This window comes from Onthophagus taurus, chromosome 11, assembly GCF_036711975.1.
Source record: "Onthophagus taurus isolate NC chromosome 11, IU_Otau_3.0, whole genome shotgun sequence".
In the NCBI taxonomy this organism is placed as follows: domain Eukaryota; kingdom Metazoa; phylum Arthropoda; class Insecta; order Coleoptera; family Scarabaeidae; genus Onthophagus; species Onthophagus taurus.
Genome location: NC_091976.1, coordinates 14,659,159 through 14,672,184, shown reverse-complemented (window position 1 = coordinate 14,672,184; position 13,026 = coordinate 14,659,159). Strand labels below are relative to the sequence as shown.

At 33.2% G+C, this 13,026-nt stretch overlaps 2 protein-coding genes across 2 annotated transcripts in view; both read right to left on the bottom strand.

Moving 5' to 3' along the window:
• Nucleotides 1–902, bottom strand: part of LOC111413751 (LIM domain only protein 3-like) — an 88,336-nt gene extending 87,434 nt beyond the window's left edge. Inside the window, exon 1 of the mRNA XM_071199991.1 lies at nucleotides 693–902. The gene's annotated coding sequence lies outside the window, so the exon portion shown is untranslated. The remainder of the gene's footprint in view (nucleotides 1–692) is intronic.
• Nucleotides 903–6,052: 5,150 nt separating this feature from the next.
• Nucleotides 6,053–7,465, bottom strand: LOC111413741 (Seminal fluid protein 53D). Its single transcript, XM_023044839.2, has 3 exons — nucleotides 6,693–7,465; nucleotides 6,380–6,638; nucleotides 6,053–6,326 (listed from the first exon to the last, which is right to left on the bottom strand). Exons 2-3 carry the CDS (start codon nucleotides 6,492–6,494, stop codon nucleotides 6,160–6,162), a joined length of 282 nt encoding a protein of 93 aa, XP_022900607.1. The 5' UTR covers nucleotides 6,495–6,638; nucleotides 6,693–7,465; the 3' UTR covers nucleotides 6,053–6,159.
• Between the last annotated feature and the right edge of the window lie 5,561 nt (nucleotides 7,466–13,026).

Sequence of the window (13,026 nt, the reverse complement as noted above, 5' to 3'; positions counted from 1 at the left end):
TGGTGCATTGTTAAAAACTTTGGGTGCCGGTATTAAATAGACCCTGGATTTTAACTTTCAATTAGATAAATAACATTAAGGTAATACGGTCTTTTATTAGTTTATATTTTTCAGTAAATTAAGATGAGACTTTTAAAGTTTTTCGAGTATTTTGATAAAGTTTTTAGTATTCAACTAATTAACTTTATTATTAGATTTAAAAAGAGCATTTAGCTATTCAAGACATTCAGAATTAAGAACTTTATTCCCTTAAGATTCTAATTAGATATTTTAATTCGGAATAGAAAATTCGAAGAAGAAATGTGGTCTGTGTTAAGAATTATTTTTTATTTTCTGATCAAAATTTATAAATTTCACTTAGAATAATTTCAAAATATGTATTATAAGAACATCAAAATTTACTTTTGTGAATACAACCAAATTTCTCAATTTTCAAGTTATCAATAAATCCACGTGGTACTAAAATAGATCTTACAAAATTGTTTTCTTACAGATTATGTTTTAACAAAACTGTATTTAGTTCCTTAAAAGATTTTCTGTGTAAATTTTCATCGCCACGTGGTTAGTGAGCGCGCAACGTGCTTGTTGCAAAAACCTCAATAACATCCTTGATTTCACTCTAACTTGTTTTAAAACAAAAATGTTTAAAAAAGTATAATTGTACCAAGACAAATCTATCATTAAGTACTTACAGATTTAATATTGGTGGTGGAGATGATTTCAAGTAGGCGAAAAAGTTTCTTTTTACTTCACGATTGCACCCCAAAAAAACCCACTATGAACAACAAAAATGTTTCTTTTAAAAAGGCCAAATTATCACAGTTCTCAATTTCAACAAATTCCAACAGTTTCGCGAAAAAACTCGAAAAAACTTCTATCAAAAAATTTTCAATCTAAACAATCTTTCATCAAAAATTATTCTTCTTAATGAATAAAATTACATAGAATTTTTCTTGATTAGGAATGTTCTAAAATTGGGATTTTAACGATTTTAAAAAACTTTATTTTGGTAAACAACTTTTATGCGAACCGAACGTAACGGCGAACGCGTTCGGAATGGAAAAGGAGCGTCGTGTTGCCTCTAAAAAGCTCGGGCCGACTGCGAAAGCTTCGCGGAGCTTTGGGTGGAGGAGCCGGAAAGCTCTCACGGCAGTGACGGCGGCGCCGATGGTGGTGGTGGTAACACCGCCACCAAAATAGTGGGGGGATTTAGATTATTTAACATCTTTTGAGTTATATTTTGTGAAGCATTTAAATTATCTTGAAGATTAAGTTCCTATTTATCTTAATCTTCAAATAAAAATTAAGTAAAAAAATTTGAAAGACATTTTTTTAAGGTTTTAGAAGATTATTCAAAGGTAATTCGATTAAACGTAATTAATTAATAATTTAATTTACAACAATTATGTTAATGTGTGATATTTCTTATGTTTATGTCAATGCTGATAAAGCAAAACTATTTTATAATAGGTTTTACCGAGGAAGTTACTATATATGAGACAAATTGAAAAAGGTTTACAACTTTTCTAAGAATTTCTATTTATGCATTAATTAGAAATATATAGGCAGATATCCAGCCTTTGATCTAATAAGTGGGGTAGTGGCGAGTTGAAGGAATTATCCTTATTACCACTCCCATCCAGACCGTAAACTCTTCCCCTCCTCTCTGGAACCACTCATTTAGCATTAATTCGGAGTTTCTCAAAGTAGTATCCGGAGTATGTCCGGGAATCCCCCACCGTCTTGTGAGAGCTCAGTAAAGTGTTACTGCTGTTATGTCCGAAGAGGGATTCTTGGTGCTGTCAGGGATCCCCATTCCGTCTTCCACAGCTACGTTAGGTGTCCTAATAGGATTTCAATTTTAGATTCCCCTTCCTCATCGATAGCCTTCTAACCGATTATTTATTAACCAAAAGAAATTCTTCATACCCTGAGGGATCCGTCTTCGTAATCGGGGTATATACGAATAATCTTTATATATTCTCTAAATTTATTTCAATCAGTTTCATCGCTGATCATCTTCATCATCATCATTTCGTATTATCTTATGATTAAAAGAAGCCAGCGAAGTAATTAACCGCGTTGTGGTTTCTACCTCCCCATAAAATGATGTTGGATATTGTTTCACAAACATCACTTCTATTCTGCCTTATCAATACCAGTCAGTTTCAATACAACCAGACCGGAAGCTTGCCATTCAAAACTCGTTCTTACTTTGTATAATAATTTCAGTATTAATATCTGTTTGGTTGAATCTGTTTCATAAATGTAACTCTAGTGTCGGTGATCACGCCCAAATACTTAGTACTCTCATCTAGAGATCAACCTCAAATTTCTCGGTTTCCAGCGTCAATTCTCAAACGATCACTCCACATTCTTCTTATTACTCTTTTAATTTTTCTTTGGCGAGCACAATGTTGGCAAAGTCGACGCGTATTCTACAGATATATTCTCTGGCTTTTCTATTCGTAAGATCTCTTTTGGGCCAAACACACAACCCTGAGCCACACCATAAATAACTTTCCTATTTCGTAGGCCTTTGCTTGAGATGAAAATTATGATCCTTTTGGAGACGTATTCACTCACAACTTTTGTTAGGTATTTTTTTTGCTAATTTTAACCGCCAGATAGCTACAGGCTCAAGTACCAATTTCAGAATTTTGAGGAACCATATTCTTAACAAGAAGCTTATCAGATATTTGTTTGTTGTAAGTAACAAACTGAAGTCGATCCTTTCAATAAAACTCCATCATATAGAAACCAACAGTTTATTATGTTAAGCCAATGTACCTAACTTATGATGTAGCCTGTACAATGTAGCTAATGTGTAGCAATTTTTAAGTTTACAAAGTGCAATAACTATTAGTATTAGGCGTTGAGGGATACAGCATCCTTACTCGGGTTGATTTTTCAATGAAAAATTATATCTGATAAGTCAATAAAAGAAATTTCTCTACCCTGAGAATGTGGACCAACCGCAGACACAACATGCACATCATCCACAGAACGTACCCAATATTGAAAGAAGCTGATTTTGTGTTACCTCCAAAGTAAACATTGAAATTGTTAGCTGTTAGTGACACTGTAGAGAAGTACAACTAACAAATTCAATGAAAATAACCCGGCAGAAGTTTTGTTAAATGAGTTGGCGTGGTACTGTTGTGGTACTTGTACTGGTTCGTGATAAAGTTTTTCAAGTGTCAGTTTTCAATTACTTCCACAATACCTATTTTAAATCTGTTTAGATAACCTTGCTTTCGCAGAGATGATACTGCACCTGGATATTCCATGAGTGGATTTCTTTTTACTGAAAGACACAAGTACGGTTAGATAGAAACCTATAGTTGACACCTCTCCTCTGTCTTGAGCACTTCTTACAAGATATTAAGATATTGTACTATCAAATGCACCTTCTATACCTAGGAATATTTCAAGAATCTTACACTCAAATTAATTTATGTGCAGGCATTTGGAACCCATTTGCTTCAAAACTTCTTACCATAGCAGGTAAATAATAAAGAAATATTTTCTGCGATAAATTAAGATAGATTTCGTCTTCTTTAATCGACTTGAATGCACACCAATAATTTTAATATTTTTTTGAGGGACTATCCGTACGGTATAGTAGAAACCACGAGAGCTGGCAGTGAGTCATCACTTAAAAATGGTATGAATGAAGATATGGATGTACGACTTAGATTATTAATTTCACTACATAGGACATTTAAATTAAAATGTACAGTGTGTTAATTAATTATAGTACCCGACGTCATCATTGCAAATTATTGGCAAGTATGCAACCAATAACGCGATTTACGTATTGCCATACGAATACAGTGATATTGGTTGCATACTTGCAATGATGACGTCGGGTACGATAATTAATTAACACAGTGTAGGTTATGTTAGTAATGGAGTCACTGTAGTATCACTGAGTTATATGTCAAAGATTAACCAAGGAGGTTAATAATTTAAAACGTTCACAAACACAACCATAGATTTTTTATTTAATGATTTTCCTTTCAAAAAAAATATTTTCTGTATATATTTCTGTGACCGTTGTCGTGAATCTGTCAGTGTTTTCACAAGACGTTTCGATTTGAGGTTAAGATTACGGTAGGTACATCTGTTAGAAGAACAGACGTACTTTTTCGATGTGGCTATTTGAATTGTACACCAGACATATTAAACTAATGCTGTCTCTTTCTAACACACATTACTCTCTAGCAGATTGTGAATTTTAATTTAAGTTTTTGAATTTATAATAAGATTAATAAGTCTTATTGGTCCACCATTCTTCATTACGAGGTAACTTGAGAAGTTGTAGTAAGTCAGTGTCGAATCTCTGACATCAAAATTCTTGAGTTGCAGAGATTGATTTGAGAGAATCCACTTCATGGCCGATTCTTTCTCTTATACATTTTTTTATTATACATTGTTCGTTTTATTAAATTTCTGTTTTATCACGATGTATTATTACTTATTAGCAATGAGGAAGATACGGAAGCCAAGGCCACATATAGCCGAAGCTTTACATTTGAGGCCTTCAACACTGATTACATCCACAATATACAAACTAACGGTGCAAACTCGATACACAATAATTGTTTTTATCTACGACTGCTTGGATAAGTCATCATTACCGCACTCATTTGAGGTGATTTGAGTTACGTAATGAAGTTCATTACCGCACTGGTTTCATTATGTAACGCATTTTTAGCCTAATCAGAACAGACTTAATTTATTGAAACGAGCAACAATACAAAAGAAAAAGTGCTATCTACTTACAGAGAAACAATACTATTTATTATAAACATTAATTGTTATGTTTTTACGTTTCGAAACACTTATTCCAGATGAGTAAACATGTTGTTGAAACTGACAATTCAAAATTGTCAACAATCATTTCAAAATATTTTTATAAATGTCAAATAGACTTTTTAAAGAAATAGATTTTTTAGTAATTTTTAGCAGTCGTAGATAAAATGCTGTATATCACACGTGGGCTAGAGCATAATTACAGTACTCGTGTGATTCTTCACGCTCGTACAGTAATTATGTTTCTAGCCCACTTGTAATATAAATAACTATTATAGCGAGATCACGATGTATTATTATCAACGAGAAAGAAACTGAAGTCGAGGCGTTAAAATTGTGGCTTTCAACACTCATTGGTCAGCAATTCGTCGATCGGTAGCGAAGGAGATATTTACGCTGTTATAAGATCAGCAAATAAAGTAATTTTGATAGAATAAAATTTACTTCAAAGCCAATATAAATAACACTCGAAACATCATAACACAAGATAGCAAAAGTGGTTCTAAGTATTTTTTCTAGTCAAAAAAATAAAGGATTTCATACATAAGTTCAGACCCGATTAGAAATACATATCAAACAGGAATAAACTGAGAGCCTCTCCACTCCACCGCTATGATTGGATTATTTTTTTCGCAATGTACCCGAGACCGCAAAAACAGCCTGTGTCTCACATGAGCGCCTGCAAAATTACCAGGGGCATGTTCCTTAAGTGGTTAAAGGTGTCGAACGCTAATACTTACTTCAATAGAATGAGGTTAAATCAACCAGCAATGATTGTTTTCCAGAAAGAATTTAATTCTATCCTTCTCTGCCATTTTCCTCCAAATTCTGTTTCGGTTATGTAATATCTTTTGCACAATTTTGCGTTGTGATCAGAGTTTTCAGCCTTCTTTTTAAAAAATTTCTAGGTCTTTAGAAAGTTTTTAGCATCTTTCTAGATGAGATCTACATCATATTTGACTTGTATTAAAATGTTCCTACCATATAATTTCATTGAACTACGTGTTAAAATGCTCATCAATATTTCCAGTTCAAATTTTTGTTTATTTTATATTATATCCTTGTTCCTGGTCATCTTCTGATTGCTGTTGTGCCCAAATCATATTTTGCACATCCGTTCCAGATACTGCCTCATCTCATGACAATCATGACATCACAAAACCACACATCTATGTTTAGAAGGTTTAATTTAATATAAAAAAAATATTTTTAAAATAATAGAAATAATAATAGATAAAGATAAGTTTTTTATTAAGTTTCAAAGGACACACATTTTTAGATAAGTTTCTTTGGTAAGTTGAATTCAAAATCGCTGCGGTATATTATTTTTTTCCAAATTTTCTAACATTCACTGACTGCAACGCATGGTCCATCATCTCCATTTCTAAGTTCACCTTCTGCACAAATACATCCAGCGGTACAAATAGGGAGGCAAGCTACGTAGGGATTTTCACAAGTTCCTTGACAATGGGCATAACAATCAGTGGCTACTTCACCGGCAGGGCATTCTAGAAAGATATAATTTAAATAAAAGATATTTTGGACAATAAAATAAACTCACCAACTGGTTCTGGAACAACCAATTCTTCACCATCAGTATTTGGAAGTTCAATAAAGTCGTCAGCTAAAGCTGCAACGAAGAAACTCGCAACGAGTACGAAAACGAATACTTTCATTTTTGTTGGATTGAAATGGCTTACTGATTGTAAAGAAAAGACAACGGTCGAATTTATATACTCATCTTTAATTTAAAATTTACAAAAATAATTTATAATGATAGATTAATCATAAAAAAATTGACATGTTTTTTACGATCTTATCTAAAAACAAAAAAAATTGAATTATTGTTCTAATTTAAATGTATATCAACGCACCTTGAAGTTTATTATTAAATTTTAACGTAATATAAATATTTAAGTAAACCAACAACCCATTGATATCCAGAACGGATGCTGCTTGCTTTTTTATTATTCCAAACAGACAGCGTAAACCAAAATGATTAATAGACGTTTGTGTGTATAAATTTCAACGTCCTGTATACGAGTGATTTGTTAAATGGAACATCCTTGACAATCCCCTATAAACATTATTACACGGGAGCCAAAATAAACGTTTAAAATCCTTCGAGAAACGTTTCTCGAACGAGATACGTTTTAATATAAACCCTAGATATACGTTTCGAAATCGTTTTCGTGTTTATTACGACAAGTTTCATCAAGTTTGGCAAACAAAATAGATGGTTATATTGAACATTTTGAAATGAGAGTATCTAAATAATACATAATTTTTACTATTTTTATACATTTCAGGTTTATTTTAAGAATCATATTGTCAAATTTGACATAAGATGACAATTTTTATTGTATTCTTGTAAAAACTTTAATTTACTTCATTTTAATCATTCTTAAATTAAACTTATTATAATAAGCTCATTGTAAATTTACACAGTAATGGAAAAAATTATACTGATATGGAATAATTAAAGAATAGCATTTAGGAAATGACCCAAAAAAGGCGTTAATAATAAAAAAAATGTGCGGAAAAGTGTAGTAAGTGATATTCATCATCCGGCCTGTATGATGAACATACAATAACCGGAGACTCAATGGATCTCACATCCCTTATTAATAAACCACAAATCTTAACCTACTAAGTGAAAATAGATCTCGAATCCATTAACCTTAGCTTGACTGAAACCTAAGTGCACTCACATCCGACAACATTGCAACAGATCATAACATGGTCCTAATGAAGATGAGCATGCAAATTTGAGATGGAACCGAATGTGGAGTTAACCTGACAGAGCAATCAAACACTTATTCACAGGGCACGAGGAAAATTAATATCAACGTAACCAAAAACACGAAACCCTGAGTTTGCGAATCAGTTAGGGATTTGGCAGAACTAAAAAAGGAAAAATATTTATCCTACAAAAGCACACTCACAACCAAAATCGTAGCTGGAACGTAGCTGGAGCCAATTTGGAAACCCAAAAAAACAGGAAATCTCCCGGAACCGACACCATACTGGATGAATTGGTCTAGTATGAAGCAACATAACCAACAGAAAAGCTTTCTAAACGTTATTTTATATCCATTATTTTCAAATAATATCGTTAAATAATGATTTTGATGTAAATGCTTATGCAATTTTCACGATATGCTAAAGAAAATTGTTGAAAAAATCCGGTTTTAAATACATCTTTCAGATTTTCCGAAAATAATTTATGAAATAAAGGCACCATTAATTATACAAGGTGCCTCACGTAAGCGGCAAAGTTCATAAATGTCATTAAGCAGCCGAAATACAGTTCTTTCTTAGACAAGGTTGTAGACAGGTTGTAGGAAATTTACCACTCCATAAACGGAAAGTATTTTTATACATACAGGCTGTTCTATAACGACGTACCGAAATAAACATATGTTATTTTAAATGGAATGATATAGATTTTATTGCGTGTTCTGATTCTACATACAAAAATATGTTGACTTTGATAAGATATGTTCATACTTAGTGCTTTTAGTTATTAAGTTATTTTAAAATAAACTTTTTTTAGCAATTAACGCTGTGTCCTTTAAATCTGACTTTTAGCGACTGATCTAGCTAGAAAATTTAAAATTTGTAAAAGTTGCTGCTTGGATATTCTTAAATAGAGCACCATTGACTTGTAGCGGCGTCTATGAAAAGTTTTGTTGTGGGTTATGCTAAGATTAAAAAATCTAATGAGATAAACCAAAAATATTTAACAATAAACCAAAAATGTTTAACAATAAACAACAAAATTTAACATTAAAAAAATTATGTATATAATATTTCAACCCTAATTTAAAATGAAGTCCATTCATCAGAGCTCCATTGGCTCATTCACTATCAAAATCTTCTGCGGTAGATTTCTCATCAGAGAAATTCTTGTCAGCCATGTGCTGCAGGCTCAGCAGAAATCAGCATTTCTAAGGTTTCTTTACTATGTGGCATAGATTTATTTCGTGGTTTTTGTCTAATGCTAGACTTCATTACGTCTATATTGCATTGTTCTATAGAAAATTTTCTTGCTTAATTCTGACGGTACAGTCGAATATGTTTGTTATGTGCCTCTGCTCCTTCCTCTGATAACAACCCTATCGGCAAAAGAACATTTTCTATAACAATTGCCGCATGGCTTAGGATTTTGTGCATAGTAGGGGTGCCATGGATATAAGTTTATGTACATTTCCGTAGTCTCATACCCATATAGAGGAGCAAACTTTTTTAAATCCACTTTATGGGAACCTAAAATAACTTCCAAAATTACTTTTAACGGCTTATTATGCTTAAATACACACCGGTGATTTCGGCAGCAACTTCGGAATTAGCAAAAAGTCTTCTGCTGGTATTCCCAAAACCAACTCTCGGTATATCCACTAGTAGCCCCATTGGCTCCCTATTTTTTTTTGTACTTCACCCTTTTTTCTTTGACTATATCTTTGTCATGTTCCAACCTTAACTGCAATTTGTTCACAGGAATTTTGTATGCTAAATGCAGTATGCTTTCGAAAAAGCGAATCCTAGCATGCAGCACCGATACCCCAAACTGTATTGCGTCAACGTCGACAGTTTCTTTATGTTAGGTTATTAAATTTCTTTGATGTCGCACCACAAATGTAGCATCTCATGGTTCAAGTAGTGGCTGTTGGTGCATTGCATACTTTACGTCGACCATAGTCAGAGTCATGATGTGATTTGTATACAACAGCATTTCTCCTTGTACGTACGCAATTTCAGACTGAATGATATCCGCTATTTCTTTGACAAATTTAATCCTTATTGGTCGACAGTATCGTAGTGAAGAGGGAGTTGGATTTTGCCAAACAACTTTTTTGTTTAACTCTCAAACTAACCGTAACGGAATAAAGCAACTTTGGAAAATGTTGCTGTCGCTCCAATCGCCGTCCTTCATTTTTTGTTTGACGCTCTTCTGGAGTTTATCGTTTAAGTACATCTTCTAAATACGTAACCAAATGTTTCGCTGTGTGGTCCGATTTATTGCAAGGTAATTTCAGCGCATGTTTCTATTATCCGATACGCATCTTTCGCCTCATAGCAAGTTTTTTTTTCTACAACAATGTGTAGCTCGGATAAAACCTGTTGTTGCTATCTCTTATTATTCCATACTATCGTCTTGAAAAATCAGCTTCCACAAACGTTGACAGAGCGGCTGTCGGATCTAATTGTGACTGCATTTCAGACTGCTTGGTTGCTTTGTATGCCTTTTGATATGCTTTTCCTGTCTGCGGAGAGTTAGAAATGTCTTTAAGAATATTGGACGCAATTCTCTCTCCAGAACTTTGAAGGGATGTTTGAGCAGCATGCATTAACACATCTTTTTCTACAACTCTGCGAACGTCCTGTGTTTTTCTGCGCTTACTCCTTTCACTTGATACAGCAAATGCCTTTGATGGACGACCAGAAGAACCAACATTTCGTCAAAATGTGTCGAGTCTTGATCCTGTATTTTGTCAAAAAGTAGTCTACGCGTTATCACTTTAACCCTAGAGGTATCTTCTGATTCTTAAACAAAATGTCAATTCCTTTAAAACAAAAATAAATAAAATAGTAAAAAGCAGTCTTGTACTATATCATTCATTGACCTTGAAAACTATGATTTCACGAAAGATCGCGGGAGATCGCGGCTAATCTTAATGTGTTTAATTAGATGAAATACTTGGTTCTATGTAAAAATTAACACAACTAAAGGGACGGACCCTGAAGTATAACAAAATCGTTTTTAAATGCAAAAAAAGAGAATTTACTACAGCAAACATTTCAATCTACCAATACTCAATTTTTTCCTAGATTTACATAAAACTTTGTAATATTTTTTATGCTTACCTATTACACTTACTTCCATCACAATTTTCTTCACAACAAACTCTAAAATTTCACTTTTGAAACAACACCGTATGAACAATTAGAGCGATATGTCAAATCTAGAATGACACACGCCCGCGCGCGTGCCTGTTTAAATAGAGTGAGGGGTCCCACATTGTCCTATAGCTAATCAACATTCTCAGGCAGTTTTTTATTTTTACCTAAGACACATTTCAAATTTTGCATTTTTGGCCGCCTAATTAGCGGCTATAATCACTACTCAAGACTGACTAAAAGTCTTGTGAGTGGTAAAATAAAAGGAAAAGGAAGCATGGCTCAACAAAGAATGCACTGGCAAAGTACTAACTATGGGGACATAATTTAGGAACAACAATACAAAAAATGTCTATCTATAAATGTCAATATAAAGAGACAGAGACAGGGATCCAACCTATAGTAACCACACTATGATTTTAATTACTGATATCGAAGAAATTGAATACATTTGGAAGGAATATTTCAAAGAATTGCTGAGTGAAACAGTGGTAAATGAGGAAGAGTGATTAAAACATGAAATTTGAGAGTAACAAGAACATGAATTGATGGAACCTCCTTCCAATAGAATAAAACATAGAAAAGGACCAGGGATAGATTATATTTCCTTAGAACTGTTCAGAATGGCAAGTAAAATTCTTAAGGGAGCTTTATAACAACAGAACAAGGTAATAATGTGCCCCATATACAAGAAAGGGCACAGACTATTGTTGTATGATATTTCACGAAGTAAGTTACTGGAAAATCACACTAACGAATTACGTTATTATTAAATAGTAACGGATTCGCACAACTCATAATACAGACCGTTCTATCAAAACTACCGAGAAATATCACTGTTATGTACGGGATATAAGATATTCGGGTAAATAGCAAGTCATCCATATCCCGAAAAGATTATATGCGAATATCAAACCGGATTTAGTTGATCAGATTTTTACTATCAAAAAAATTCTTTGGAAAGCATGGGAATATGATGTAGATATGTTCAACATATGTATAGACTTCAAATAAACATACGATTCTGTCGATAGAAACCAACTACTTAACGTCCTTAGAAAATTTAGCATAGATTCAAAGATCGCAAGATTAATAAAATCCACGCAAACAAACAGAGACATGTGTTCGTATACAAAATCAGACAACTGAAACATTGGTCTTTGAGGTTTACTGGTTGTAAATTAAACAACATCCACCAGTATAACCTTATTTAAGGACAAAAATAAAAACACGTGGTTTCGTTATGAAATGTTGAAACAAACTGAAGTTTTATTCCAAATATAAACAATAATAATTTTCATGACAATGCCATGGTATAATGATAAAAACAAATATTAGAACTTCTTTTAACAATTTCTTTGATGCAGAATGTTTTGATAAATTATTAATGCAGTTATTTAAAATGAACGCTGGTTTTAAACGATCAATGTCAACAATGTACTCTTGATTGTTTCTAAAAATAACAACATTTTTTGAATATTTTCTAACAACTTTAATAGGTCCTTCATATCTTGGTGATAATGAAGGATTTCTACCTTCAAGTCGAAGGAAAACAAAGTCTGAATCACGCAGTCGTTTATGTACAAAAGGTTTTTCAGTGGAATGACGAAATAGTCACAAATTAATGCCAAAATTTTTGCAGACTCACTAAGTCACAAAAGTGTGTGGATTTTGCTGCTCTTAAATTCTATAAAAAATTGCCAGCATCGGTAACGCTGCTCTCGGTGGAAGCTTTTAAGGTGGTGGTCAAGCGGTTCTTGCTGACAACTGGTTTTTACTCCTCTTCGGAATTTCTAGACCGCGACCTCTCAGAGGAAGATTTTAATATATAACCTATTTTGTCAGACATGGTAGTATCGGCTGTAATGAATGTTAATTGTAGTGTATCGGTACCGTATGTATCAATTTTTTTTGACTTGATGGGTCTAAAACAAATTTGTAATTGCACGAATAAATTCTATTCTAATGTAAAGAGGTTGACGTTGGCTTCAAATTGGAAAATGTTTGTTGTAGGCTGATCAGTAAAGGGTTAACATCTATTGAGTTGTGATAATTTACGAAAAATTCACCTAGTAAACGTAACGGTTAACCGTAAACCAGTTCTGCTGAAGAACAACCTAAATCTTCTTTCAAGAAGGACCTTAGACCTAATAATATTATAGGAAGATCTTGTTTCCACCTATCAGTTTTACCCCTAGCAATAATGGCAGTTTTCAAAGTTCTGTGAAATCTCTCTAGGATGCCATTACTTTGAGGATGGTAACAGGAAGTGTGAATTTGTTTTGAGTCAAACAATCGATTAAATTC

What these genes read in the sequence shown, in the direction of transcription:
- LOC111413741 (XM_023044839.2), bottom strand. Translation starts at nt 6,494, where the DNA reads ATGAAAGTATTCGTTTTCGTACTCGTTGCGAGTTTCTTCGTTGCAGCT. An exon ending in GGTTGTTCCAGAACCAGTTG is followed by an intron (nt 6,327 to 6,379) that starts GTGAGTTTATTT and finishes ATATCTTTCTAG; the next exon opens with AATGCCCTGCCGGTGAAGTA.